The 27,940-nt window shown below is 48.8% G+C and overlaps 1 protein-coding gene across 1 annotated transcript in view; it reads left to right on the top strand.

Moving 5' to 3' along the window:
* Positions 1-486: 486 nt before the first annotated feature.
* Positions 487-27,940, top strand: part of aspa (aspartoacylase) — a 35,479-nt gene continuing 8,025 nt past the window's right edge. Inside the window, exons 1-4 of the mRNA XM_033045646.1 lie at positions 487-909; positions 17,444-17,639; positions 21,088-21,181; positions 24,557-24,664. Of these exons, the coding sequence (XP_032901537.1) occupies positions 671-909; positions 17,444-17,639; positions 21,088-21,181; positions 24,557-24,664 (637 nt within the window). The 5' untranslated portion in view covers positions 487-670. The remainder of the gene's footprint in view (positions 910-17,443; positions 17,640-21,087; positions 21,182-24,556; positions 24,665-27,940) is intronic.

A 27,940-nucleotide genomic window follows, 5' to 3' on the forward strand; every position in this document is an offset into this window, starting at 1 on the left:
GAGGGCAGGGTTGAAGATGTCCTGGTCGGGTTGCTCCTGGGCCTGGCCAAGCTGGCCATCGGCGCCAGGCAAAAGAGGGCTCTGCCCGAGCCGGCTGCCTGCCCCTTTTCCGGGGTTATGTCCGCGCCCGGGTGGTACTAGAGAGGGACTACGCCCTGTCCACGGGCACCCTGGGGGAGTTCCGGGAGCGCTGGGCACCGCGGAGGGGTGGAATGTATCCTTAATAAGGATGGGGACGAATAGTTGTTGAATAGTATATTTGACATTTTTAAATATTTGTTTGATTTGTACAATGGGGGTGGGTTTTCATTTGAAATATTTAGTGTTGTAAATACTTGAATAAATCTAATTTTGAAAAAAAAACAGAAACTTACTCCAGCACTTGGTGTGTTTTTTAACCAGGGAGTTATTTGTACCAGCGAGTAAGGCTAGGCGGCCTATTCATTATTCATTACCAGGGCGTGTTTAGTAACGCCCATATGTTTAATAAAGATGGTCCTGTCAGGAACAGCCGTCCCCTGACTGAGTTGGCGTTTACACGTCTTGGGGAAGTTCAACTCAATCGACAAACGAGTGGAGTTTCACTTTGGTCCCAAGTTTATTTTGTGTGTCTGAAAGTTTCCTGGCTGCTGAAAGTTGTTTTCTGTCTGTAGTGTGTTTGCCACCAGACATGGCCTCGGTTGGAGCTGCCTGCCTGCCGGCTGTGCGGAGGATCGCTGTGTTCGGGGGCACCCACGGCAATGAGCTGTCGGGGGTATTTTTGGTCAGGCACTGGCTCCGGGACAGGTCGGAGATCCAGAGAGCGACGTGCGAGGTCCACCCTTTCCTCACCAACCCTGCCGCCGTGCAGCGGTGCACCCGCTACGTGGACTGTGATTTGAACCGAGCCTTCACCGCGGAAAACCTGAGGTGAGTCCTAGAACACCGAACTAACTGTAGGTGGGCAGGGAGATCCAGAATAGTGGACACCACGGGGACAGGGAGATCTAGAACTGTGCCTGTGCAGGGAGCACTAGAACAGTGGGTAACAATGGACATGGAGATCTAGAACACTGTGCGTGGTCATGGAGATCTAGAACAGTGAACTGTACATGGCCATTGAGATCTAGAATAGTGAACTGCACTTGGACAGGGAGATCTAGAACAGTGGGCAGCACCGGGGAGATCTAGAATACTGTGCGTGGGCAGGGAGATCTAGAACAGTGAACTGTACATGGCCATTGATATCTAGAACAGTGAACCTGCGTTTGGCCGGAGAGATCTAGTAGAACACTGTGTCTGTGCAGGGAGATCTAGAACAGTGGACAGCATGGGACATGGAGATCTAGAACAGTGGACAGCACGTGAATATCTAGAACACTGCATGGCCATGGAGATCTAGAACAGTGAACTGACTGTATGTGGACCTGGGATCTAGAACGGTGAACTGCACTTGTACCGGGGGCTCTAGAACAGTGGACTGCACATGGGCAGGGAGATCTAGAACACTGTGCATGGGCAGGGAGATCTGAAACTGAACTGTACGTGGCCATGGAGATCTAGAACAGTGAATTAACTGTACATGGGCCTGGGGATCTAGAACAGTGGGCTGCACCTGGACAGAAAGATCTAGAACACTGGACGCACAAGGGACAGGAGATCCAGAACACTGAACAGTACCGGAACAGGAATGTTAGAACTATCCTAGAACATTGAATGGTACAGGAATGGGAGATCTAGCACACTGCATGGTACAGGGACAGGGATTCGAGAACACTCAACAGTACAGGAACGGGTGATCTAGAACAAAGGGTGGTGGGTCTATGGAACAAGCTGACAGAGGAGTTTGTTGAGGCAGGGATTATCCCAACGTGTAAGAAACAGTTAGACAGGTACATGGATAGGACGGGTCTGGGGGGGATATGGACCAAACACGGGCAGGTGGGACCAGTGTAGCTGGGACATGTTGGCCGTTGTGGGCCAGTTTAGCTAAAGGGCCTGTTTCCACGCTGTATGACTATGACTCTACAAGACTGAACAGTACAGGAATATGAGTCCTAGAACACAGGGAGAAGGCAGGTGAATGGGGTTAGGAGGAAGAGATAGATCAGCCATGATTGAATGGCGGTGCAGACTTGATGGGCCGAATGGTCTAATTCTGCTCCTAGAACCTATGAACAGTGAACTGAACAGGAACAGGAGTCCTGGAACAGTGAACAGGCCTTTCGGTCCACATTGCTGATATTAAGACCTATCTTGCCTAATTAACAGATAGTATGTGTTTATCTTAGTTTAGTTTCATGTTTAGTTTATTGTCACGTGTACCGAGGTACAGTGAAAAGCTTTTTTGTTGCACGCTATCCAGTCAGCGGAAAGACTATACATGATTACAATCGAGCCGCCCACAGTGTACAGATACAGGATAAAGAGAATAATGTTTAGTGCAAGATAAAGTCCAGTAAGGTCCGATTACAGAAGTCTGAGGGTCTCCAATGACATTGATGTTAGTAGGTTGGGACCCATCTCTAGTTGTGGTAGGATGGTTCAGTTGCCTGATAACATCTGGGGAGAAACTGTCCCTGAATCTGGTGGTGTGCACTTTACATGCACTTTTGCACCTCTTCCCTGATGGGAGAGGGGAGAAGAGGGAGTGACCGGGGTAGACGGGTCCGTGATTATGCTGCTGGCCTTGCCGAGGCAGCGTCAAGTGTAGAGGGAGTCAATGGAAAGGAGGCTGGTTTGCGTGATGGTCTGGGCTGCGTCCACAATTCCCTGCGATTTCTTGCGGTCTTGGACTGTGCTGTTCCCAAGCCTTCTCCAAGCAGCCGTCTCATCTTAAGACAGGGATGAGAAGTAATTTTATCTCTGGTGTTATACGTCCTTGGACTAACCCATTTTGTAAGCTCAAGGCTGATAACGATACACTTCTGGTCACAGGACAGTCAACAATTGTGAGGGTCAGTTAAGAAAATGAGAGTGAACCCCAAGACGTGATCAGTGATGATTATATTGAACAATGCAACAGGTTAGAGGGGCTGTAGTAACAAGGAACTGCAGGTGTCGGTTTACCAAAGAAAGACACAAAGTGCTGGAGGAACTCAGCAGGTCAGGCAGCATCTCGGGACAACATGGATAGGTGACGTTTGCGGTCGGGACCCTTCTGCACACCTGAGGGGCTGAACGGACTTTTCCAGCTCCTGTTTCAGATGACACGGTAGAGCTGCTGCCTCACAGCGCCAGAGACCCGGGTTCGATCCTGGCCTCGGGTGGTGTCAGTGGGTCAGGCAGCAACTCTGGAAAACATGGGTAGGTGACGTTTCGGGTCTTTCATTCCCGAAATGTCACAGGCCCTGCTTACAGCGGCTAACACAGTGGCGCAGCGGATACAGCGGGTTGCTGCCTCACAGCGCCGGAGACCCCAGTTCGATCCTGACCTCGGGTGCTGCCTGTGTCTGTGTACGGTTTGCACGTTCTCCCTGTGACCATGTGAGTTTCCTCCTGGTGCTCCGGCTTCCTCTCACAATACAAAGACGTGCGGGTTTGTAGGTCAATTGGCCTCTGTAAATTCCCCCTAGTGTGTAGGGAGTGGATGAGAAAGTGGGATAACACAGAACCAGTGAACGGGTGATCGATGGTCAGCCTGAACTCGGAGGGCCGAAGGGCCTATTTCCATTCTGCATATCTAAACTAAACTAAACGTTCTACACAAGAAGTGGATCTTGCCGATGTTTACAGTGAATAAACAGGAGTGCCACAGGAATGGAGTTGTGCTTGAAGCAACTGAATCCCTTCAGGGACACTGGTCTGAATGTTGTCAGCTGCCTGGGATTGTTTCTACAAATGAGGGGAGCCTGGTGATGGTCCATCATGGGTACTGACCTCGCCAGGAGGTGCTGCCTCAAATAGGCAGCCAATATCATTACACCCACCTTGGCTTGTTCTCTTTTCACTCCTATCATCGGGAAGAAGGTACAGGAGTCTGAAAACTGGGACTACTAGGTTGACGAATAACTCCTTGACCACCAGATGGAGTCAAGGAAAGAGCGTTCACGTCGCGGCCCTGTTTCCACCAATGTTTCCACCACCACGCACAAGAAGTGACAAGACAGACACCATTGTATGTCATGGATTGTCTTTGGTCGTACTAAGTCTTTTGGACTGGTATTTTTACTTTAGTTTAGAGATGCAGCGTGGAAACAGGCCTTTCCGCATCGACCAGCGATCCCCGCACATTAACACTATCCTACACACATGAGGGACAATTTTACATTTACACCAAGCCAATTAGCCTACATCTTCAGAGTGTGGCAGGAAACCGAAGATCCCGGACGAAAACCCACACGGTCACAGGGAGAACGTACAAACTCCGTACAGACAGCACCTGCAGTCAGGATCGAACCCGGGTCACTGGCGCTGTGAGGCAGCGACTCAACCGCTGCGCCACCCTGCTGCCCTCTCTGCCTCTGGGTTGGAAGGAACACACAGGAAATGACGGGCTTATTTTCACCTCTTTAGATACCTCTAGAACGTCAGAGTTTGTGGGGAAACCTGATAGAAGAATATAAAGTATAAAATGATGAGAGATCGGCCAAACAGTTGAAACCTTTGTCCCAGGGTGGAAACATCTAACACTAGAGGGCATTGGTTTCAGGCAAGAGGGATATAGTCTCAAGGAGATATGTGGGGCAAGTCTTGTACGGAGTGGGTGGTGGGTGCCTGGAACGCACTGCCTGGTGCCCGGGGTGGTGGTGGAGGCAGATACAATAGTGGCGTTTACGAGACTCTTGGATAGGTGTATGCAAACGGAGGGATGTGGATTACGTGCAAGCAGATGAGAGTTGATCTTGCATCATGCTCGGCGTGGACCTTGTGTTGTTGTACAGTATCATTCTAAGTTCTATGTTCGCTTTTCACACATGGAGATGTATTGAAGAAATAACTCAATCATATTCTGGTGAGATACATGAATACAGTGAACCCTCGTTATAACGGACCATGTGGGGGGGGGGGGGGGGGGGGGGGGGGGGTGGTGTCCGTTATTGTCCGCTATAACCAAGTGTAATATACGGCATTTCATACAGCCATAAGTGATAGGAGTAGAATTAGGCCATTCAGCCCATCGTCTACTCCACCATTCAATCATGGCTGATCTATCTCTCCCTCCTAACCCCATTCTCCTGCCTTCTCCCCATAACCCCTAATCAAGAATCCATCTATCTCTGCCTTAAAAATATCCATTGACTTGGCCTCTACAGCCGTCTGTGGCAATGAATTCCACAGATTCACCACCCTCTGACTAAAGAAATTCCTCCTCATCCCCTTCTTCAAAGAACGAGCTTTAATTCTGATGCTATGACCCCTGGTCCTAGACTCTCCCACTAGTGGAAACATCCTCTCCACATCCAATCTATCCAAGCCTTTCACTATTCTGTACGTTTCAATGAGATCCCCACTCATTCTTCTAAACTCCAGCGAGTACAGGCCCAGTGCCGTTAAAATGCTCATCGTATGTTAACCTATTGCACTATTCGGTAAGTTTCATGTGCAATATCTGGCATTTCATTTGCAGAGACCCAACAATAAAACTTAGGCTGAGTAAGAAGTGCACTGACAGAGGTGCCTTTTCACAGCTGACACATTAAAGCAAAGCTCCAAGGTCGCAATGCAGCAATACAGATGGCAGTGGTGATAGGCTAGGCAATGAAGGGGCCGGGGGGGGGGGGGGCAGTACGGGCCAGGGGTGGCGTCGGCAGCCCGGATTGGCGGTAAACATTGGTAGGTCGGTCCGCTATAACCCAATTTCCGTAATAACGAGGGTTCACTGTACAAAAGCTTGAAAGATCACCAGATTCCACAACACATATCGCCAGATGCAACAACTGTTGGTTCCCACTGCCATCATGCTCTTGAACAAACATCCCATACGCAAAGGACAAATCCCCAATCTGCCTCACTGCTGCTTTCGTCTTCGTTTAGTTTAGAGATACAGCACGTAAACAGGCACTTTGGCCCACCGAGTCCGCACTATCCTACACACACTGGGGACAATTTTACTAATTTACCAAAACCAATGAACCAACAAACGTCTTTGGAGTGTGGGAGGAAACCGAAGCTCCTGGAGAAAACCCAGGCAGGTCACTGGGAGAACGTACAGACAGCACCCGTAGTCAGGATCGAACTTGGGTCTCTGACGCTGTAAGTCAGCCACTCTACTGCTGCGCCACCGTGCTACGGATGAGCCTGTACCCGTGCTGTATGACGGGATAGAAGAATATAATAAGACGGGCGTCAGGGATTATGGGGACAAGGCTGGAGAATGGGGTTAGGAGGGAGAGATAGATCAGTCATAATTGAATGGCGGAGTGGACTTGATGGGCCGAATGGCCTAATTCTGCCCCTATCACTTACGAACTTATGAGTCCATGACCCTGTATCTCTGTGGCTACCCAGTACCCCTGAGTGGGACATGGGGCCTCTGCTCTTTGAGCTGCTGCTGGGTATTGTTTGAGCCCAGTGATGGAATTAGAATGATTAGAGTGAAGATACAGAGGACAGCGTCCTCTAGAGTGGCAGCACAAAGTGCCAGAGTAACTCAGCGGGTCAGGCAGCATCTCTGGAGAGAAGGAATAGGTGACGCTTCGCTTCGAGACCCTTCATCAGACTGAGAGTCAGGGAGGGGAAACCCTGACACCCCCACCCCCCCTCCCCCCCACCCTGACTCTCAGTCTGATGAAGGGTCTCAACCCGAAACGTCATCCATTCCTTCTCTCCAGAGATGCTGCCTGACCCGCTGCGTTACTCCAGCATTTTGTGTTTATACTTTAGGTGCAGTTCCTTCTTACTTACACGTCCTCTGGAGTAATATTGTGACGGGGAACTGAAGTGACGGGCGACAGGAAACCTAGGATTGCCGTGTTGGTATGAACACAGATGCTCGACAAAGGGTCACCGAGTCTGCATTGGGTTTCCCCAGAGTGTGTGATTGATCACACTCTGATCACCCTGTGCAAAAGGACTCACTGGGAGGAAGCGCAAGGGAATCACTGCTCCACCCAAAATGATTATTTGGTTGTCTGGACAGTGAAACGGGGAGAGGTAAAATGACAGACTCCATAGTTGGCTCCATGGTGGTGCTGGCTCGAAGGGCCGAATGGCCTACACCTGCACCTATTGTCTATTGTCTATTTAGAGATACAGCGCGGAACCAGGCCTGAAGAAGGGTTTCGGCCAGAAACGTTGCCTATTTCCTTTGCTCCATAGATGCTGCTGCACCTGCTGAGTTTCTCCAGCACTTTTGTCTACCAGACTCCATAGCTGTGGGGTAGGTGCCACAGAAAGGGAAATGGTCTGTGGCCATTCGTTTACTTTAGTTTATAGATACAATGTAGAAACAGGCCCTTCGGCCCACCGAGTCCGTGCCGACCAGCGATTCCCACACATTAACACTATCCTACACACACTAGGGACAATTTACTTTTATACCGAGCCAATTAACCTACAAACCTGTACGTCTTTGGAGTGTGGGAGGAAACCGAAGATCTCGGAGCAAACCCATGCAGAACGTACAAACTCCGTACAGACAGCACCCGTAGTCAGGATCGAACCCAGGTCTCTGGCGTTGTGAAGCAGCAACTCTACCGCTGAGCCACCGTGCTGCCCATAGCTGTAGGGCAAAGTGCCACAGAAGGGGAAGTGGTCTGTGGAGATGGAAGACTAGGGAATTACAATGGGTATGGTCCTTCATTTTCTCACATTTCTTTTCCAATGAAACACCAATGGTGGTTTCTCTCTCCACTGATGTTGCCTGCAATAAACCCGTGTTTTAACGACCTCTTTATAACGGATTTTGGTTATAGCGGACAGACCAACCGAACTTCACCGACTTTAACAACGAGACCATGCAACAACACTGTATTGCAGGAGAAATGCGACAATGCACATTAGACTTGCTGCAGGTGTAGTGTGTAGTGAGGGTCTTCGTATGTGGGTGGACATACACATTAGCAGAGGGGGCGGCACAGTGGCGCAGCGGTAGAGTTGCTGCCTTACGGCGCCAGAGACCCAGGTTCAATACTGGACTAGGGTAGTGCTAGTATTACGGGGAGGTCGCTGGTCGGTGTGGACTCGATGGGCCAAAGGGCCTGGTTCCGCGCTGCATCTCTAAATAGACAATAGACAATAGGTGCAGGAGTAGGCCATTCGGCCCTTCGAGCCAGCACCGCCATTCAATGTGATCATGGCTGATCATCCCCAATTTGTACCCCGTTCCTGCCTTCTCCCCATATCCCCTGACTCCGCTATCTTTAAGAGCCCTATCTAGCTCTCTCTTAAAAGTATCCAGCGGACCGGCCTCCACCGCCCTCTGAGGCAGAGAATTCCAAAGTAAAGTGAATCAAGTCCATCAATTGCAAAGAGTTGTAGATGTAACCCAGTCCATCACACAGACCGGAATATCCACCACGGACTCCATCTACACTTCATGCTGCCTCGGAAAAGCAGCCGACATAATCACAGACTGATCCCAGGTCATTCCGTGTTCCCACTCCCATCCAGCAGAAGGTACAGATGCTTGAAAGTGCACACCACCAGACTCAGGAACAGGTTCTTCCCCTCTATTATCAGGCTTCTGAATGGTCCTTCCATAAGCTAGGGTACTGTCCCATTCACCTCTACCCCATTACGGACATTGGACTTTGTCTGTGGAACTGGTGCGCTACAATGCTGAGAACTATATTCTGCACTCTGTATCTTCCCCTTTGCTCTACCTAGTTTCATTGTGTTTGGCTTGATTGTATCTGAATTGATTGGATAGCATGCAAAACAAAGATTTCACTTTACTTGGGTACTTGTAACAATATTAAACCTCAGCCTAAAGCTCCCTGTACTAAAGTAAGTAAGTAAATAAGTAAGTAAGTTTTATTTATATAGCACGTTTTAAGTCAACTCGCATTGACACCAAAGTGAAGGCATCAGCTTCTGTTGTAAGACCTGCCAACACTTCCTTGCCCTGGCACATGTGGGTTGAAAATGGAGTGGATTCCACCAGAAGTTGGCTGTTTGTCAGGCAGCTCTGTGTGTCTCTGTCTGTTGGGAGATTGTGTTGAGCTTGCCACCAAATACCTGCGTTCAGTCCAACAAGACCTGCTGGATCTGCACGGTGGCGCAGCAGTAGAGTCGCTGCCTTACGGCGCCAGAGACCCGGGTTCAATCCTGACCACGGGCGCTGTCTGTACGGAATTTGTACATTTTCCCTGGGATTGCGTGGGTTTCCTCCCACACTCCAAAGACGTACAGGTTTGTAAGTTACTTGGCCTTGATAACAATTGTAAATTGTCCTTCATATGTAGGATAGGGTTAGTGTATGGGGGTGACCGCTGGTTGGCACAAACTCGGTGGGCCGAAGGGCCTTTTTCCATGCTGTATCTCGAAAGTCTGAAGTAAAGTAAACTAAACTAAAGTCTAAGATAAAATCTCCCAGTTGCTAACCATTTATGACTGAGGTGAGAAAAAAACGTTTTCACCCAGAGAGTTGTGAATTTGTGGAATTCCCTGCCACAGAGGGCAGTGGAGGCCAAATCACTGGATGGATTTAAGAGAGAGTTAGATAGAGCTCTAGGGGCTAGTGGAATCAAGGGATATGGGGAGAAGGCAGGCACGGGTTATTGATTGGGGACGATCAGCCATGATCACAATGAATGGCGGTGCTGGCTCAAAGGGCCGAATGGCCTCCTCCTGCACCTATTTTCTATGTTTCTATGTTTCCCATTCCCATACTGACCTTTCAGTCCTGGGCCTCCTCCATTGCCGGAGTGAGGCTACACACAAACTGGAGGAACAGCACCTCATATTCCACAACCCAGCAGTATGGACATTGAATTCTCTAATTTTAGGTACCTAATCCACAAACACCCCCTCTCCTTCCCTTCCCTCCACCCCTCGCTTCCCTGTGTCCCACCTGGGCACAAATTTCTCCCAAAATCCCGCCAACTCCTCACACCTATATTCCTTCCTCTTGCTTCACTTCTCATCTCACACTTTTTGTCTTTTCATCTCTGGCCTTTGTCCACCCAATCACCTGTATCCACCTATAACTTGTTTGGCTTTCTCACGCACCTGCCTCTCTTTCAGCCCCCCCCCCTCCGCCCCCATATTGCAATCACTGTGAGGAAGGGTCCCGACCCAAAACGTTATGTCCTCCAGAGATGCTGCCTGAGCCGCTGAGTTACTCCAGCACTTTGTGTCCTTTTTATAATAATAATAATAATGGATGGGATTTATATAGCGCCTTTCTAATACTCAAGGCGCTTTACATCGCATTATTCATTCACTCCTCAGTCACACTCGGTGGTGGTAAGCTACTTCTGTAGCCACAGCTGCCCTGGGGCAGACTGACGGAAGCGTGGCTGCCAATCTGCACCTACTGCCCCTCCGACCACCACCAATCACTCACACACATTCACACACAGGCAAAGGTGGGTGAAGTGTCTTGCCCAAGGACACAACGACAGTATGCACTCCAAGCGGGATTCGAACCGGCTACCTTCCGGTCGCCAGCCGAACACTTAGCCCATTGTGCCATCTGTCGTCCCATTTTATGGGAAAGAGGTGTTTAATTGAGAGGTAGAAACAAGGAACTGCAGATGCTGGTTTACAGAAGACAACACAAAGTGCTGGAGTAACTCAGCCGGTCAGGCAGCATCTCAAGAGAACATGGATATGCATCGTTTCGGGTCAGGACCCTTTTATAGACTGATTTCAGGGTTTTATTTGTCAAGGCTGAGCAGACGAGCAAATCATCAATAATTCTGATGTAAGCAAAACGCGTGTATTGAGTATTTAAAGCATCACAGTCGGCGAAGGTAAGATTCTGAATATGAGGATGAAATTGTTAAATATTAATCTTGCTGATCAACTTTTTTGTTCCTGCCGCCAAAGTCCTGGAAGGGGCTGGAATTTGTTTGGTGTGGGAGCTGAACCACATTTATGAAAGGGACGCGTGCAGGAAGGAACTGCAGATGCTGGTTTAAACTAAAGATAGACTCAAAATACTGGTGTAACTCAGCGGGACAGGCAGCGTCTCTGGAGAGAAGGAATGGGTGACGTTTCGGGTCGAGACTGTTTTTCAGACTAGTCGCGGGCAAGGGAAATGAGAGATATAGACGATGATGTCGGGAGTTAAAGAACAATGAATAAAAGATGTACAAAAAAGTTACGATGATAAAGGAAACAGGCCATTGTTAGCTGTTTGTCGGGATATAGGATAACATTCTCAGGGTACTGGATGCCATCATGAGGCCTGTCCCACTTGGGCGATTTTTCAGCAGACTGCCGGTGACTGCCAAGTTCGCAGCACTCGCTGAAAAACCGGGAACTGGAATGGCGATTGTCAGAGTGGAACACACACACACACACACACACGCACACGCACATGCACACACACACAGCAAAGGCGGGGGGCCAGGGAAAGCGGGGGAGCGCTGTCTGAAATTCACACGGTGCAAAGCCAAGGTGATACAGACACACACCGCGATGAACAGGAAGGTTAAGACGGCCAGCACAGTGTACATTAAGTCCTTTAAAAGTGGGAGGTAGGGGGGTAGGGGAGAAGGGGGGAGAAGGAGTGGAGACACTTTTAAGAAGCCAGCCAACTTTGAATAAGCCAGAGATGGGGGGCGGTGGGGGCGCTGCAAGCCGGCGCCCTGTCAGCAGCGTGTCCGTTTTTTTCAACTTTTTTTGTTTTTTTAGTACGTTTTAAAGTGTGTTTTTTGTGTTTCTTTGTGTGTTTTGTGTGGGGGGGTGAGGGGGAAACCGCTTCGGTCGCCTCCTCCATGGAGAGGCGACTTTTTCCAGGTCGCCTCCCCCGTGGCCTAACAGCAAGGATCGGCGCGACCTTTCCCGGAGACGCGCCCGGGGCTTCAGCGGCGGGCGCAGTGTGGACTCTCAGCGTGGAGCGGGCGAGCCCTCGCTGGGGCTCGCTGGAGGGGAGCGCTCCGTTTTGCTGGCCCGCGGCAGCCGGCAGCCTGAAGCCGCGGTCTACAGAGCTCCAGCTGGCGCGGCGTCTACAGCCCGAGATCTCACGTTGGGGACCCGGGGAGTAGAAGAAGCTTCCACCGTCGGCCCGCGTCCAACTTCTACCGTGGACCCGGCGTGGACTTACCATCACCCCTGGAGGGGGAGCTTCGACCGCCCTCTCTGCAGTCTGCGGTGCTTCTGGCTGCGGCGCGGCGGGGACTTTAAATCTTCGACCGCCGGCCTGCGGCCTACACCACCCTGAAGCCGCGGTCTCCGGTGGGGAAGAGCCGACTATGGACTGGCTCTGGACTCTGGTCCCGACCACGGGGGGAAATGGAGGAGGACTGGACAATTTTTGTGCCTTCCACCACAGTGATGAATGCTGTGGTGGATGTTTGTGTTAAATTTTTATTGTGTATTGTGTGTTCTTTCTCATTGTATCGCTGCTGACATATTCATTTCACTTGCACTTTATGTGCAATGTGACGAATAAACCCGTATTGTATTGTAGATACACAGCTGTGAAGTTCGGCGGACATTTAACATTACCAGTCGGTTATCCTTGGTTCTGAAAACTCGTGCTTACATTTTTTTTCCGCAATGAGCCAATGAAAATGCCCTGTCAGCAAAGGCGATTAACTAAAACTACCTACGACTACCTCGACTACCCATAACTACATGGCGACCCCACTACAACTACACCTACGGCTACAGGATTATCGATTTTCTGCATGGTGACCAATTCTTGGTCGCAGAAAATGTTTCAACATGTTGAAAAATTTGTGGCCACTATACTGGGGCGGCGACTAGTTCCCAGAATGCGGGAACTCCTCGCGACCATGAAGGAAACTCACAAGAGACCACCAGCGAACATGTGACGACCATGTGGCGATCATGAGGCGAGCGCAGAGTCACCTGCACTCGCCTAAAAAGTCGCCTAAGTGGGACAGGCCCATTAGACTTCAGAGATACAGAGTGGAAACAGCGATCACACCGTATCACTATCATTATCCTACACACACACACTCGGGACAATTTGCAATTTAACCAAGCCAATAACCTACAAACCCATACGTCTTTGGAGCGTGGGACGAAACCGCATCACCCGGAGAAAACCAACGCCGGTCAGAGGGGGAACGTACAAACTCCGTATATCCAGCACCAATAGTCAGGATCGCATCCGGGTCTCTGGCGCCGTGAGGCAGCAACTCTACCGCCGTGCCACCGTGCTGCTACATTTTAATCTCGGATGAAGATGGAACTATCTGACAATACTTTTAAGGACAGGAGGAGTTTGTGCGGCACGGTGGCGCAGCGGTAGAGTTGCTGCCTTACAGCGAATGCAGCGCCGGAGACCCGGGTTTGATCCTGACTGCGGGTGTTGTATGTACAGAGTTTGTACGTTCTCGCCGTGACCGCGTGGGTTTTTTCTCCGAGACCTTCGGTTCCCTCCCACACTCCAAAGACGCACAGGTATGTAGGTAAATTGGCTTGGTAAATGTTAAAAAAATGTTCCCTGTCTGAGTAGGATAGTGTTGATGTGTGGGGATCGCTGGTCGGTGCGGACTCAGTGGGCCGAAGGGCCTGTTTCCGCGCTGTATCTCTAAACTAAAAAAACGAAGTTGCTAATTGCATTACAAGCCACTGATGAAAGGAGGGGTAAGAAGATAGCTTTAAAAGTAATTGAAAAAGTGCTCAGCTGAAGAGTACTGTCAGTTGGTAGAGGCATTAAGTGGACTCCTTTGGGAGTTGCAGTTGCGTTTCATTGACATTAGTGCCCTGGACCTGAGGCCTTTGCTGATGGTATCGCGATAGCAAGAACAGAAGAGACAGTGCATGCAATTAAAGATTCATCACAGGATAGAGATCTAAAGTGCAGCATCTAGCTCATTTAATGGTCCAATTTCAAGTCAAGAATATTTAATTGTCATATTTCATTAAACAGAACAATGAAACTCTTCCTTACTGCAGCACGACAGATATGTATGGAAACAGATATAGCTTAGTACTCTGTAAACAATATAATAAATAACAATGGGACGACAGATGGCACAATAGGCTAAGTGTTCGGCTGGCAATCGGAAGGTAGCTGGTTCGAATCCCGCTTGGAGTGCATACTGTCGTTGTGTCCTTGGGCAAGACACTTCACCCACCTTTGCCTGTGTGTGTCCTTGGGCAAGACACTTCACCCACCTTTGCCTGTCTGTATGGAAGTAATTGTGTGAAGCACTTTGGGGTCAATGCAAGTTGACTAAAAATGTGCTATATAAATAAAGACATTATTATTATTATAATATCAGTCTGAAGAAGGGTTTCGGCCCGAAACGTCGCCTATTTCCTTCGCTCCATAGATGCTGCTGCACCCGCTGAGTTTCCCCAGCAATTTTGTGTACCTATAATAAATAACAACATCGTTTGGTGTATATATTTCTCTTCATTTCTCCCTCTCCCTCCCCTCCCCCTCAACCTCCTCCTCAACCTCCCCCTCCCTCTCCCTCTCCATCTCCCCCTCCATCTCCCCCGCCCTCTCTCCCGCCCTCTCTCCCGCCCTCTCACCCTCCCTCTCTCCTTCTCCCCCAATATAATATAGATGAGAGATATTATAGATATATATCCACATATAATATACACACACCTGCGTGGGTTTTCCCCGGGTGCTCCGGTTTCCTCCCACACTCCAAAGACGTGCAGGTGTGTAGGTTAGTTGGCTTGGTAAAATTGCAAATTGTCCCTAGTGTGTGTAGGATAGCAGTAGTGTGCGGGGATCGCTGGTCGGTGCGGACATGGCGGGCCGAAGGGCCTGTTTCCACGCTGCATCTCTAAACCGAACTGAACTAATAACGGAACAAGTCTTTGCTACAACATGTTGTTAACCCAGCCCTTAATTCTTAACGGCAAACTCCTGAATGAAGCAGAAGGGGCCTGAGCTTACAAACTTACAAACGTAATTCCATTCCTCTGGTCACACCGGCATCCCTAACATGGAGCGCAGCTGTTTCATATTGACTTACTGAGCCTGGGATCCCAGCCACTCCTTGCAGACCGCGGCACTTGATCCGGGTAGACGTGGAAACTGGGAATTGCAAAAGCCGCCCCTCGGGTCAAGTTGCCACAAGGCACAAGAGTGTGCATTTGACCAGAATAGATATATAGGTCACCAATGGTGAGTTCGGCAGCGCAATGGAGAGACACGGGGAACTGCAGGTGCCGGTTTGCAGAAAAATAGACACAAAGAGCTGGAGTAACTCGGTGGGTCAGGCAGCATCTCTGGAGAACGTGGACAGGTGATGTTTCGGTTCAGGATCTTTCTTAAGACTGATAGATAGGTGATGATTTATGTCAGGACCCTTCTTCAGACTAAAGAAAGGTCCCATCCCATGAATAGGCAACGTTTCGATCTCAGTTTAGTTTAGAGATACAGCGTGGAAACAGGTCCTTCGGCCCGCCAGGTCCGCGCCAACCATTGATCACTCATTCATTAGTTCTATGTTATCCCACTTTCACATCTGCTCCCTACACACCAAGGGCGATTTACAGAGGGCCAGTTAATCTACAGACCCTCAGGTCTTTGGGATGTGGGATGAAACCGGAGCACCAGGAGGAAACCCACGCAGTCACAGGAAGAACGTACAAACTCCGTACAGACAGCACCTGAAGACAGGATCAAACCCGGGTGTCTGGCGTGTGAGGCAGGGACTCTACCGCTGTGCCACCATGCTGCACTTCAGTCTTCTTCAGCATCCGTGTTCTCCAGAGATGCTGCCTGACCCACTGAGTCCCTCCAGCACTTTGTGTCTTTTTCTTTTGTCAGTTCAGCAGCGCTGGATTTGTTAACGATGCAAGCTACCTAAATTCCAGCACGGCCTTCGAGAAAAAATAATAATGTCTGTTTTTACTAATAGTGGTAGTTTGCAAACGTCACCCGGCATATTTGTTTCTGGAGCAGGATAAACTGCTGAGACATTTGCATTTGCATCTTGCCCTTGAATTGACTGGGTGGAGTGTTTCACCATGGTAATTATTGGGTTTATTCAGCACAAGTTCCCCTGCAGTTCACCAAGTTAACAGGGAAAGATACAAAGTGCTGGACTAACCCAGCGGGTCAGGCAGCATCGCTGGAGAACATGGATAGGTGACTTTTCCGGTCGAGACCCTTCATCAGACATTTTGTAGTGGGGGGAGGTGGGTGGGGAGAAAGATAGGTGGAAGGGGCAGGAGAGATGGGGCAGGACAAAGCGTGACAGGTAATAGGTGAACACATCGAGGGGGTGGTGGGTTGTTGAGAGGTAGATGGTTGTACAAAGGCCAGAGATGCTAAAACAGAGGGTTTAGTTTGGTTTTAGTATAGAGATTCAGCAAGGAAAAGGCCCTTCAGCCCACTGGGTCCGTGCTGACCAGCGATCCCTGTGCACTAATACTATCCTACACACACTCGGACAACTAAAGGGCCTGTCCCACTTTCACGACCTAATTCACGACCTCTGCCGTGTTTGCCATTGCCAGTCACATCTGTGGAGTCTTTTAAGTTCCTGGGAACCATCATCTCCAAGGACGTTAAGTGGGGGGCTACCATCGACAACACAGTCAAAAAGGCACAACAGAGGATGTACTTCCTGCGGCAGCTGAGGAAGCACAATCTGCCACAGGCAATGATGGTCCAATTCTACACGGCCATCGTAGAGTCTGTTCTCACCTTCTCCATCATGGTCTGGTTTGGCTCAGCCACCAAGCACGACACCTGGAGGCTGCAGCGAATCGTCCGATCAGCTGAGAAGGTTATTGTCTTCCCTCCATTGATGAACTGTACACTGCAAGGGCCAGGAAGCGAGCGGGCAAGATCATCTCTGACCCCTCTCACCCTGGCCACAAACTCTTTGAATCACTTCCCTCTGGAAGGTGACTCCGGATTGTCAAAGCTGCCACAGCCAGACATAAAAACAGTTTTTTTTCCACAAGTAGTTGCTCTACTCAACAGCCAAAAATCTGTAGCCTCCTTTTGCTCTGGTATTTTATTTAATTCACATGTTTAATCAACAATGTTTTATTATTAATATTTTATGTGTCATTCTTAACTGTCACTGTATGTCATGTTGTCACTTGCGGGCGGAGCACCAAGGCAAATTCCTTGTATGTGAATACTTGGCCAATAAACTTTTTCATTCATTCATACATTTATTCATTCAAACCCGGCACAGGTCACAGGGAGAAGGTACAAACTCCTTACAGACAAGCCTCCGTAGTCAGGGGGGGGGGCAAGGGAGGAGGACATGAAAAAGAGGTGCAAGGCAGAATCCCTGGAGAGCGTGGGTAGGTGACATTTTGGGTCGGGACCTTTCTGCAGACTGATCAAATTAACCGGTCATTTGTCGAGTGCGATCCAGCTAACTGAACGTGCTTGTTACAGGTTTAACAAAAAACATTCTTACAAGTGAGAAATCTTTGTGCACTACAGCTTGTCACAATGTGACTCCATGCTTCACGAGGTGAGGATCGCACAGCAGATCAACCAGATGTTCGGGCCAAAAGGCAGCGACTCTGCCTACGACCTTGCCCTTGATCTTCACAACACCACGTCCAACATGGGCAACTGCCTGATCCTGAAGACATCCAACGATGATTTCACCATCCAGCTGATTCATTATATCAAGGTGGGTGCCCTCAATGCGCGCGTGTCGCGGGGTGACGCCTGTATGGTGGTGGGTAGTCGCCCAAAGAGTCGTACCTTTTTCTGGTCGCCGCTGGATTTTTAACATGTTGAAAATTTTCGGCGACCCGCTGCGATTATGACGGGTGCCAGCAGTCGCCGAAAAAATCCCGTAAGTGAGACAGGCCCTTGTCCTTCATTTATAACTAGTGCTTGTAAGTTAATTGGCCGCTAGACATCGCCGCAAGTGTGGGTACATGGTGAAAGGCTCACGGTGGGTTTTAGTTTTAGCTACGTCTAGTTTAGCGATACAGCGCGGAAACAGGCCCTTTGACCCACCAGGTCCGCGCCCACCAGCAATCCCCACACATTAACACTACCCTACACACACTAGGGATTTTTTTAAACATTTACCAAGCCAGTTTACCGACAAACCTGCACGTCTTTGGAGTGTGGGAGGAAACCGAACATCTTGGAGAAAACCCACGCAGCTTTTTTCCACGAGTAGTTGCTCTACTCAATAACCAAAACTCACGCGGAGAACGTACAAACTCCGTACAGACAACGCCCGCAGTCAGGATCGAACCCGGGTCTCTGGTGCTGCAAGCGCTGTAAGGCAGCAACTTTACCGCTGCGCCACCGTGCCGCTAATGGTTGATGAGCCTTTAAGAGAGAATAGATTGTCGAGCTTCCGGGGAGAAAATGATTTAACCATTGTCATCTCCAGGATGATTCGACACTGCGATATACTTTGGTGGTGAGAAAACAAGAAGTGTTTCTCCAGATTCGGGGACAGTTTCTTCCCAGCTGTTATGAGGCAACTGAACCATCCCACCACAACCAGAGAGCAGTCCTGCGCTACTATCCACCTCTTTGCAGACCTTCGGACTATCTTTGATACGGGTGTATGGAGAGAAGGGTTGGAGAATAAGGTTAGGAGAGATAGATCAGCCATGATTAAATGGCACAGTAGACGATGGGCCAAATGGCCCAATACTGCTCCTATCACGTATGACTTTACTGGCTTTATCTTGCACTAAACGTTATTCATGTTATTTCCATTATCATGTATCTATACATTGTGGACGGCTCGATTGTAATCATGTATTGTCTATTGTATTGACTGGTTAGCACGCATCAAAAGCTTTTCGCTGTACCTCGGTACACGTGGCAATAAACTAAACTCAAAAAACAAGAGAGAAAATGGGATTGCAATGCAGTCATGAACACTGTGTCATAAAATGGAAGAAGTGACACTTTTCTACTTTATTTTCTTGAGTTTAGTTTATTGTCACATGCTGCCTGCTGACCAGTCAGCGGAAAAACGATATATGATCACAATCCAGCTGTCCACATGAAAAAGTTCACTTAGAAACAGACAAAGACAAATACTTAAGACCATTCATAGCTTTAATTTTAACGTCCGACGGGTGTGGTTCTAGGGACCCAGAGGCAGCAGCAAAGATCCTATAGCGGAGCAAGATAGACCACTCCTTCTAAATGCAATGGGCTGACGTGTAGTACGCAACGGAACGGAACGTGGGTCTTTTTTCCATCCATTTCGGTAACCGCACCTGATCCGACTCACAGTGTAATCATCATTGCAGGGGAACAGTTTGTGTTAATAAATTATAATTCTGAAAATGAGGAGAAGATTTTTCCCAAATAACTTTTTACGAGGATGTTTCCGTAACCGGCTTCCGTCTCCGCACTAGTATCTTTGCTAGTTTATCTATGGGATCTTTGGTGCGGAGACGGAAGCCGGTTACGGAAATGGGGCCGAAAATTAACCATGAATCTGACCATGACCGAACTACGTCTTTTTGGTCGAGTGATCTATCTTGCTCGCTATAGGATCTTTGGGCAACAGTCTATGTTCTTCTCCCGCGGTCAGGCAGTCAAACCTGCTGCGTCGATGTGATCGATGTTAACCCCCCCCACCACGGGCGATGGTAATTACTGTTGGATGCTCACCTGAACACAAAACCGACTTAAAACATCGATAAGCAAAACAATCTACATGTTTGCCTCTCTCCTCTGTCTAAGAGTCAATATAAAATAAAGAATGAACATTTTAATTCTCCTAGACAACGACCAAAGAAAAAAGCTGTGGACAAAGGTACTGGAGAAACTCAGCGAGTGCAGCAGCATCTATGGAGCGAAGGAAATCCTTCGCTCCATAGATGCTGCTGCACCTGCTGAGTTTCTCCAGCACTTTTGTCTACCTTCGATTTTCCAGCATCTGCAGTTGCTTCTTAGTGAAAAAGATAGGTATGGCTTGGCCCCCAAACTCTTGCAGTTTGACTGCCGGACCGCAAGAGAAGAACAGGGAAGAGATAAGACTTTTGCCTTCCATCACAGTGAGGAGGTGTTTGGAGATTCACTGTGATGGATGTTTGTGTGAAACTGTTAATTGTGTGTTGTGAGAACTCAGACATAGACTGTTGCCTCTGGGTCCCTAGAACCACACCCGTCGAACGTTAAAGTTACAGCTTTGAAGTAAGTAAGTAAGTTAGTTTATTGGCCAAGTATTCATATACAAGGAATTTTCCTTGGTGCTCCGCCCACAAGTAACAACATAACATACAATGACAGTTACGAATGACTCAGAAAACACTAAACATTAATAATAATAAAACGTTAATGATAAAACACCATTGATCAAGCATGTGAACCAACAAAATACCAGATCAAAGGGAGGCTACAGATTTTGGCTGTTGAGTAGAGCAACTACTGGTGGATAAAAGCTGTTTTTAAGTCTGGCTGTGGCAGCTTTGACAATCCGGAGTCGCCTTCCAGAGGGAAGTGATTCAAAGAGTTTGTGGCCATGGTGAGAGGGGTCAGAGATGATCTTGCCCGCTTGCTTCCTGGCCCTTACAGTGTACAGTTCATCAATGGAGGGAAGGCAATAACCTTCTCAGCTGATCGGACGATTCGCTGCAGCCTCCAGGTGTCGTGCTTGGTGGCTGAGCCAAACCAGACCTTGATGGAGAAGGTAAGGACAGACTCTACGATGGCCGTGTAGAATTGGATCATCATTGCCTGTGGCAGATTGTGCTTCCTCAGCTGCCGCAGGTCTTAAGTATTTGTCTTTATCTGTTTCTAAGTGAACTTTTTCACACAGTGAGTAGATACATGGTAACGGGAACAACGTCTAGTGCAAGACAATGTCCAGTGAAGTCCGATTAAAGATAGTCTGTTTTATAACCTCAGTTCCTTTTTAATACATCACCTATCCATGTTCTCCAGAGAGATACAAACTGACCCAATGAGTTACTCCAGCACATTGTGCCTTTTTTAAGTGATAGGTGGATACCGGTGATTAGTTGATGGGTGGGTAAAGGCCAGAGATTAAAATGATATGAGATAAGGAGTGAAGAGGGGAGACAATGATTTCCCAGGGGCAATTGGAATGAATCTCATGTCTAATGAATGTGCTCTTTCCTCTCTAGAATACGTTGGCGTTTAGTAATTGTAACGTGCTGCTGCTTGAAAACGCAGCGGTTCAATACGGTGCGATAAGAATGGTTGCCAAGCACTCTGTGGGTAAGCAATGACGTGAGGTGTACGCGGACATTTCCGCAAGAAAGATCATGATTTACTGTTTGGGAAAACTGCCCTCTGCCTAAGAACAGAAATCCTTTACACTTTAGAGATACTGTACGGAAATAGACCCTTCGGCCCACCGAGCCCACACCCACCAGCGATCACCCCGTACACTAGCACTGTCCTACACACTAGGGACAATTTACAATTTTATCAAAGCCAATTAGCCTACAAACCTTTACGTCTTTGGCGTGTGGGAGGAAACCGGAGCTCCCGGAGAAAACTCCACGCGGTCACAGGGAGAACGTACAAACTCCGTGCAGACAGCGCCCGCGGTCAGGATCAAACCCGGGTTTCTGGCGCTGTAAGTCAGTAACTCTTCCGCTGCAACACTATGCTGCCTATAATTCTCTTGCCTAGTCAGGAGTACTGCACAATAGCAGGCACACATTTCACCCTGGCCTGCTAAATTTCACTGGCACGTCAATGGAGTGGATTTGGGACCCAGCATTTAATGCACAGATTAACAATTGTAGAACGTTTAGTACATGGGCACTGTGACGTCCGCCTACAGTCCCGACCAGGGCAACTGCACAACAGATTTGAATGAAAACAAAGGCTGTTTTGACTCAGTATCTTCCACATCCACATTTTGGAACGTGTCACCTCCCCTCCACGCTCACATTTCATTCCTACCATCGGGAAGAAGGTGCAGGAGTCTGAAAACTGTGACCAGCAGGTTCAAGAACAGCTTCTTCCCAACAGCCATCAAGCTCTTGAACACTACAAAACAGTCAGCCTACCCCACGACAGAAGGGGGAAGAGTTGTACAGTTTGATAGCCACAGGGAAAAAGGATCTCCCTGTGGTGTCCTGTACGTCTCCCCGTGACCGCGTGGGTTTTCTCTGAGATCTTCGGTTTCCTCCCACACTCCAAAGACGTACAGGTTTATAGGTTAATTGGCTTGGTGTAAATTGTAAATTGTCCCTGGTGTCTGTAGGGTGGTGTTAATGTGCGGGGATCGCTGGTCGGCGCGGACTCGGTGGGCCGAAGGGCCTGTTTCCACCTTGTATCTCTAAACTAAACTTAAAAAAAACTAAAAGTGTCGCCTGTGCTGCTTATAAACCAAGCGGGAACGCTGGGGAGTGGGTGCAGCGAGAATGGATTTACAGCCGGCACGGAGTAATGTTTGTGGCTGACACCAGAGCAAAGTTCATTCCGAACGCACTGGCGAATAGACTTGGAACTTGATGCTTCCCTGCATTGATTTCAGTGCAAATTTATCTTGTGCAAAAGTACACACTTCACAAAGCTCGCTCTGTGACTTGGCTCTGACCTTTGGTGTAGACTTTGCGGTGAATTAGATGGCTGAACTCTGAAAATTTCCAACGCAGTGGCGCAGTTGGAAGAGCTGCCGCCTCACAGCGTCAGAAACCCGGGTTTGATCCTGACTACGGGTGCTGTCTGTACGTGGGCTTTCTCCGGGTGCTTCAGTTTCCTCCCACATTCCAACGACATGCGGGTTTGTAGGCGAATTGGCTTCTGTAAATTGCCACAAAGGTGTAGGATGCCAAACTGGGATTACTTAGAACTACGCTACTGGTGATCGATGGTCAGCGTAGACTCGGTGGTTTCCATGTGCTGTCTCCAAATCTCCTTCCCTTCCTGGAGCAGGATTAGGTTTTATCCGCTCCCTCTTTGGAGTGTGGGAGGAAACCGCTGCACCTGGAGAAAACCCACATGGTTACAGAGAGAACGTACAAACTCCATACAGACAGCACCCATAGTCAGGATGGAACCCGGATCTCTGGTGCTGTAAGGCAGCAACTCTACCGCTGCGCCACTGTGCTGCCCCTAATCCATTATTTTTCATTACCCTCGTAGACCAGCCAATGCATTTTGGAGTCGATTCAAAGTACCAAAGTATTATAAGTGGACGAGGGCTCTTTGTGTAGAAAGGACCTGCAGATGCTGGTACATACTGAAGATAGACGCAAACATAGAAACATAGAGAATAGGTGCAGGAATAGGCCATTCGGCCCTTCGAGCCTGCACCGCCATTCGATATGATCATGGCTGATCATCCTACTCAATATCCCATCCCTGCCTTCTCTCCATACCCCCTGATCCCTTTAGCCACAAAGGCCACATCTAACTCCCTCTTAAATATAGCCAATGAACTGGCCTCAACTACCTTCTGTGGCAGAGAAGTCCACAGATTCACCACTCTCTGTGTAAAAAATAATTTCTCATCTCTGTCCTAAAAGACTTCCCTCTTATCCTTAAACTGTGACCCTAGTTCTGGACTTCCCCAACATCGGGAATAATCTTCCTGCATCTAGCCTGTCCAACCCCTTAAGAATTTTGTAAGTTTCTATAAGATTCCCCCTCAATCTTCTAAATTCTAGCGTGTACAAGCCGAGTCTATCCAGTCTTTCTTCATATGAAAGTCCTGCCATCCCAGGAATCAGTCTGGTGAACCTTCTCTGTACTCCCTCTATGGCAAGAATGTCTTTCCTCAGATTAGGAGACCAAAACTGTACGCAATACTCCAGGTGTGGTCTCACCAAGACCCTGTACAACTGCAGGAGAACCTCCCTGCTCTTATACTCAAATCCTTTTGCTATGAATGCTAACATACCATTTGCTTTCTTCACTGCCTGCTGCACCTGCATTCCTACTTTCAATGACTGGTGTACCATGACACCCAGGTCTCGTTGCATCTCCCCTTTTCCTAATCGGCCACCATTCAGATAATAGTCTACTTTCCGGTTTTTGCCACCAAAGTGGATAACCTCACATTTATCCACATTATACTGCATCTGCCATGCATTTGCCCACTCACCCAACCTATCCAGGTCACCTTACAGCCTCCTAGCATCCTCCTCACAGCTAACACTGAGAAAAAGGATGGGTGATGTTTCGGGTCGGGACCCTTCTTCAGACTGAAAGTAGAGGGGAGATAACTGGAGGAGAGGGCTCTTTGACTGGGCAGGGTACCTGGAGCATGGAAGTCATGAGATCCGAGCAGCTAGAATGCATCAGCCAAGTGAGGCAAACCCCAAATCCACCTAATGCTCTGCTTTCTGATGTAGTGAAGAGGGGCTTGCAAGGTCTAACGCAGGGGTCGGCAACCTACGGCCCCCGGGCCGAATGCGGCCCGTAACCCGAAATCATCCGGCCCACAGGCGTATTTTTTTCCCGTAATCATCCGGCCTGCCGAGCGCGGCGCGCTGTACCGCATCCTTACAAACGTACAAACTCCGTACAGACAGCACCCGAGGTCAGGATCGAACCCGGGTCTCTGGCGCTGCAAGGCAGCAACTCTATCGCTGTACCACCCTGTGAAATGTATTTTCTCTCTGCCTTCCACAGGTCTGGAAGTGGGACCCCAGCCACAAGGTGTGGTGAGGGCAAACATTTTGGAGAACATGAGGAAGCTGGTCAATAGTGCGTTGGACTTCACACAATTCTACAATGAAGGTGAGACTGAGCCTTGCCATTGTTTGTTCAGAGCGGCACGGTGGCACAGCTGGTAGAGCCGCTGCCTCGCAGTACCGGAGACCCGGGTTCGATCCTGACCACGGATGCTATCTGTGTGGAGTTTGCATGTTCTATCATTGATCACCTGGGTTACCTCCTCTTTCCAAAGACGTGCGGGTTTGTAGGTTAATGGGCCCTCTGTAAAATTGCCCCTCGTGTGTCGGGAGTGGATGAGAAAATAGGATGACATGGAGCTACTGGGCTGCCATACAACGGCAGTGTATAAACGGTGGCACAGTGGTGTAGCGGTAGAGCTGCTGCCTCACAGCGCCAGAGACCCAGGTTCGATCCTGACCTCGGGCGCTGTCCATGTGGAGTTTGCACGTTCACCCTGTGACCACGTGTGTTTTCTCCTGTTTCCTCTCACATTCCAAAGGTTTTTAGGTTAATCGGCCTCTGTAAATTGTCACTAGTGTACGGATGATCGGTGGTCGGCACGGACATGGTGGGCTGAAGGGCCTGTTTCATCACTGTATGTCTAAAGAGTGGCACAATGGCGTAATGAGGGCGGTAGAGTGGCGCAGCGGTAGAGTTGCTGCCTTATAGCGCTGGACCTGGGTTCAATCCTGACCTCATCTGCTGTCTGTGTGGAGTTTGCACGTTCTCCCTGCGACCGCATGGGTTTTCTCCAGGTGCTCCAGTTTCATCCCGCACTCCAAAGACGTGCAGGTCTGCAGATCAATTGGCTTTGGTAAAATCGTAAATTGTCCGTAGTGCGTGGGATAGCGCGAGTGTACGGGGTGATCGCTGGTCGGCGAGGACGCGGTGTGGCAAAGGGCCTGTTTCTGTGCTGTATCTCTTAGGTCCAAAGTCTTAAAAGCAAAACTAAAACTAAATGGGAGCTTTCCCTTTAAGTCCTTGAGCCTGTCAATACTGTTGGTAATGTGTGACCACACTCCAAACATCTCCTTTCTCCTGTAGCTTTGAATAGTTTTGGGTTAGCAATAAGATAGCAACATCAGATTTTCAGTTACTCATTAACCTAGTATCTATTACAATATGCAGTCGAGAGTAGCATTTCCTACCACTCTCTGCTTGGTGAATTTTTAGACTCTGTCCCCTCATCCTGAATTCCCCAACCGGCCCTATCTAGTTCATCTTGTTTCCTCTATATATTGATAACCTCAATCCAATCAACCTTTACCCTTCCAAATACACAGCCAGTACAATTCCAGTTTCAATCATCTCTCCTCTTTATGCTTCTCTGGATGCTTTCAAGAGAGAGCTAGATAGGGCTCTTAAAAATAGCGGAGTCAGGGGATATGGGGAGAAGGCAGGAACGGGGTACTGATTGGGGATGATCAGCCATGATCACATTGAATGGTGGTGCTGGCTCGAAGGGCGAAATGACCAACTCCTGCACCTATTGTCTATTGTCTATTGTCTATTTAACTCTTGCCATCCAGATGTCATTCTGTTAACAAGGAAAAGACACAAAAAGCTGGAGTAACTCAGCGGGTCAGGCAGCATCTCTGGAGAAAAGGAATGGGTGACATTTAGGGTCGACACCCTTCTTCAGACAGAGAGTCAGGGGAGAGGGAAACGAGAGATATGGATGGTCATATAGAGAGGTATAGAGCAAATGAATGAAAGATATGAGAAAAAGGTTTTCCACCCAGAGAGTTGTGAATTTGTGGAATTCCCTGCCACAGAGGGCAGTGGAGGCCAATTCACTGGATGGATTTAAGAGAGAGTTAGATAGTGTTCTGGGGGCTGGTGGAATCAAGGGATATGGGGAGAAGGCAGGCACGGGTTATTGATTGGGGACGATCAGCCATGATCACAATGAATGGCGGTGCTGGCTCGAAGGGCCGAATGGCCTCCTCCTGCACCTATTTTCTATGTTTCTATATGCAAGATAGTAATTATGATAAAGAAAACAGGCCATTGTTAGCTGTGGGCCGGGTGAAAACGAGACAATGAAACTCACCAGGACGACAGTGAAACTAGTACAATGACTAGGGTGGGGGAGGGGCGGAGAGAGAGGGGATGCAAGGATTACTTGAAGTTAGAGAAAACAATATTCATACCACTGGGGTAAGCTGCCCAAGTGAAATATGAGGTGCTGTTCCTCCAATTTGCGTGTGGTCTCACACTGACAATGGTGGAGGTTCAGGACAGAAAGGTCAGTGTGGGAATGGGAAGGGGAATTAAAGCATCTCTGGAGAACATGGATAGGTGACATTTTGGGTCGGGACCCTTCTTCAGACTGATTGCAGTCGGGGAGAGAAAGCTGGAAGAGAGGTAGAGGTGGGACAAAGCCTGCCGGGTGATAGGTGGATACAGGTGGGGAGGGGGGGGGGTGGGGTGGGGTGCTTGGCAGGTGGGTGGACAAATACTAGATATAAAAGGTCAAAAGGCTGTGAGATAAGGAGCTAAAGAGAGAAGAGGCGTGAAATGTGGTCAGAGGAAGGGATCTAGGTGGAAGGGGACAGGAGGAAGGGGATGAGATCGTGGGAGAAATGGGTGCCTATCCATGTTCTCCAGAGGTACTGCCTGACCCGCTTAATTACACCTGCACTGTGTCTTTTTTTTGTAAAGCAGCATCTGCAGTTCTTTGTGTCGTCATTCTAAGAACCTATTAGAAACATAGAAAATAGTTGCAGGAGGAGGCTATTTGGCCCTTTGAGCCAGCACCGCCATTCATTGTGATCATGGCTGATCATCCACAATCTGTAACCCGTGCCTGCCTTCTCCCCATATCCCTTGATTCTGCTAGCCTCCGGAACTCTCTTTTAAATTCATCCAGTGAAATGACCTCCACTTTATTCTTAGACTGTGGCTCCTGGTTCTGGACTCCCCCAACATTGGGAACATTGTTCCTGTATCCAGCTTGTCCATTCCTTTTATAATTTAGAATAAAGGGGAGGCCATTTAAGACTGAGGTGAGAAAAAAACTTTTTCACCCAGAGAGTTGTGGATTTGTGGAATTCCCTGCCACAGAGGGCAGTGGAGGCCAAATCACTGGATGGATTTAAGTGAGAGTTAGATAGAGCTCTAGGGGCTAGTGGGATCAAGGGATATGGGGAGAAGGCAGGCACAGGTTATTGATTGGGGACGATCAGCCATGATCACAATGAATGGCGGTGCTGGCTCGAAGGGCCAAATGGCTTCCTTCTGCACCTATTTTCAATGTTTCTATGTTTCTAATTTTATATGTTTCTATAAGATCCTATTGGCATAGAATAAGATAAGATCTTATTGGCATAGAATATC

The sequence above is a fragment of the Amblyraja radiata genome, chromosome 28, assembly GCF_010909765.2.
Source record: "Amblyraja radiata isolate CabotCenter1 chromosome 28, sAmbRad1.1.pri, whole genome shotgun sequence".
NCBI classification, from domain to species: Eukaryota; Metazoa; Chordata; class Chondrichthyes; order Rajiformes; family Rajidae; genus Amblyraja; species Amblyraja radiata.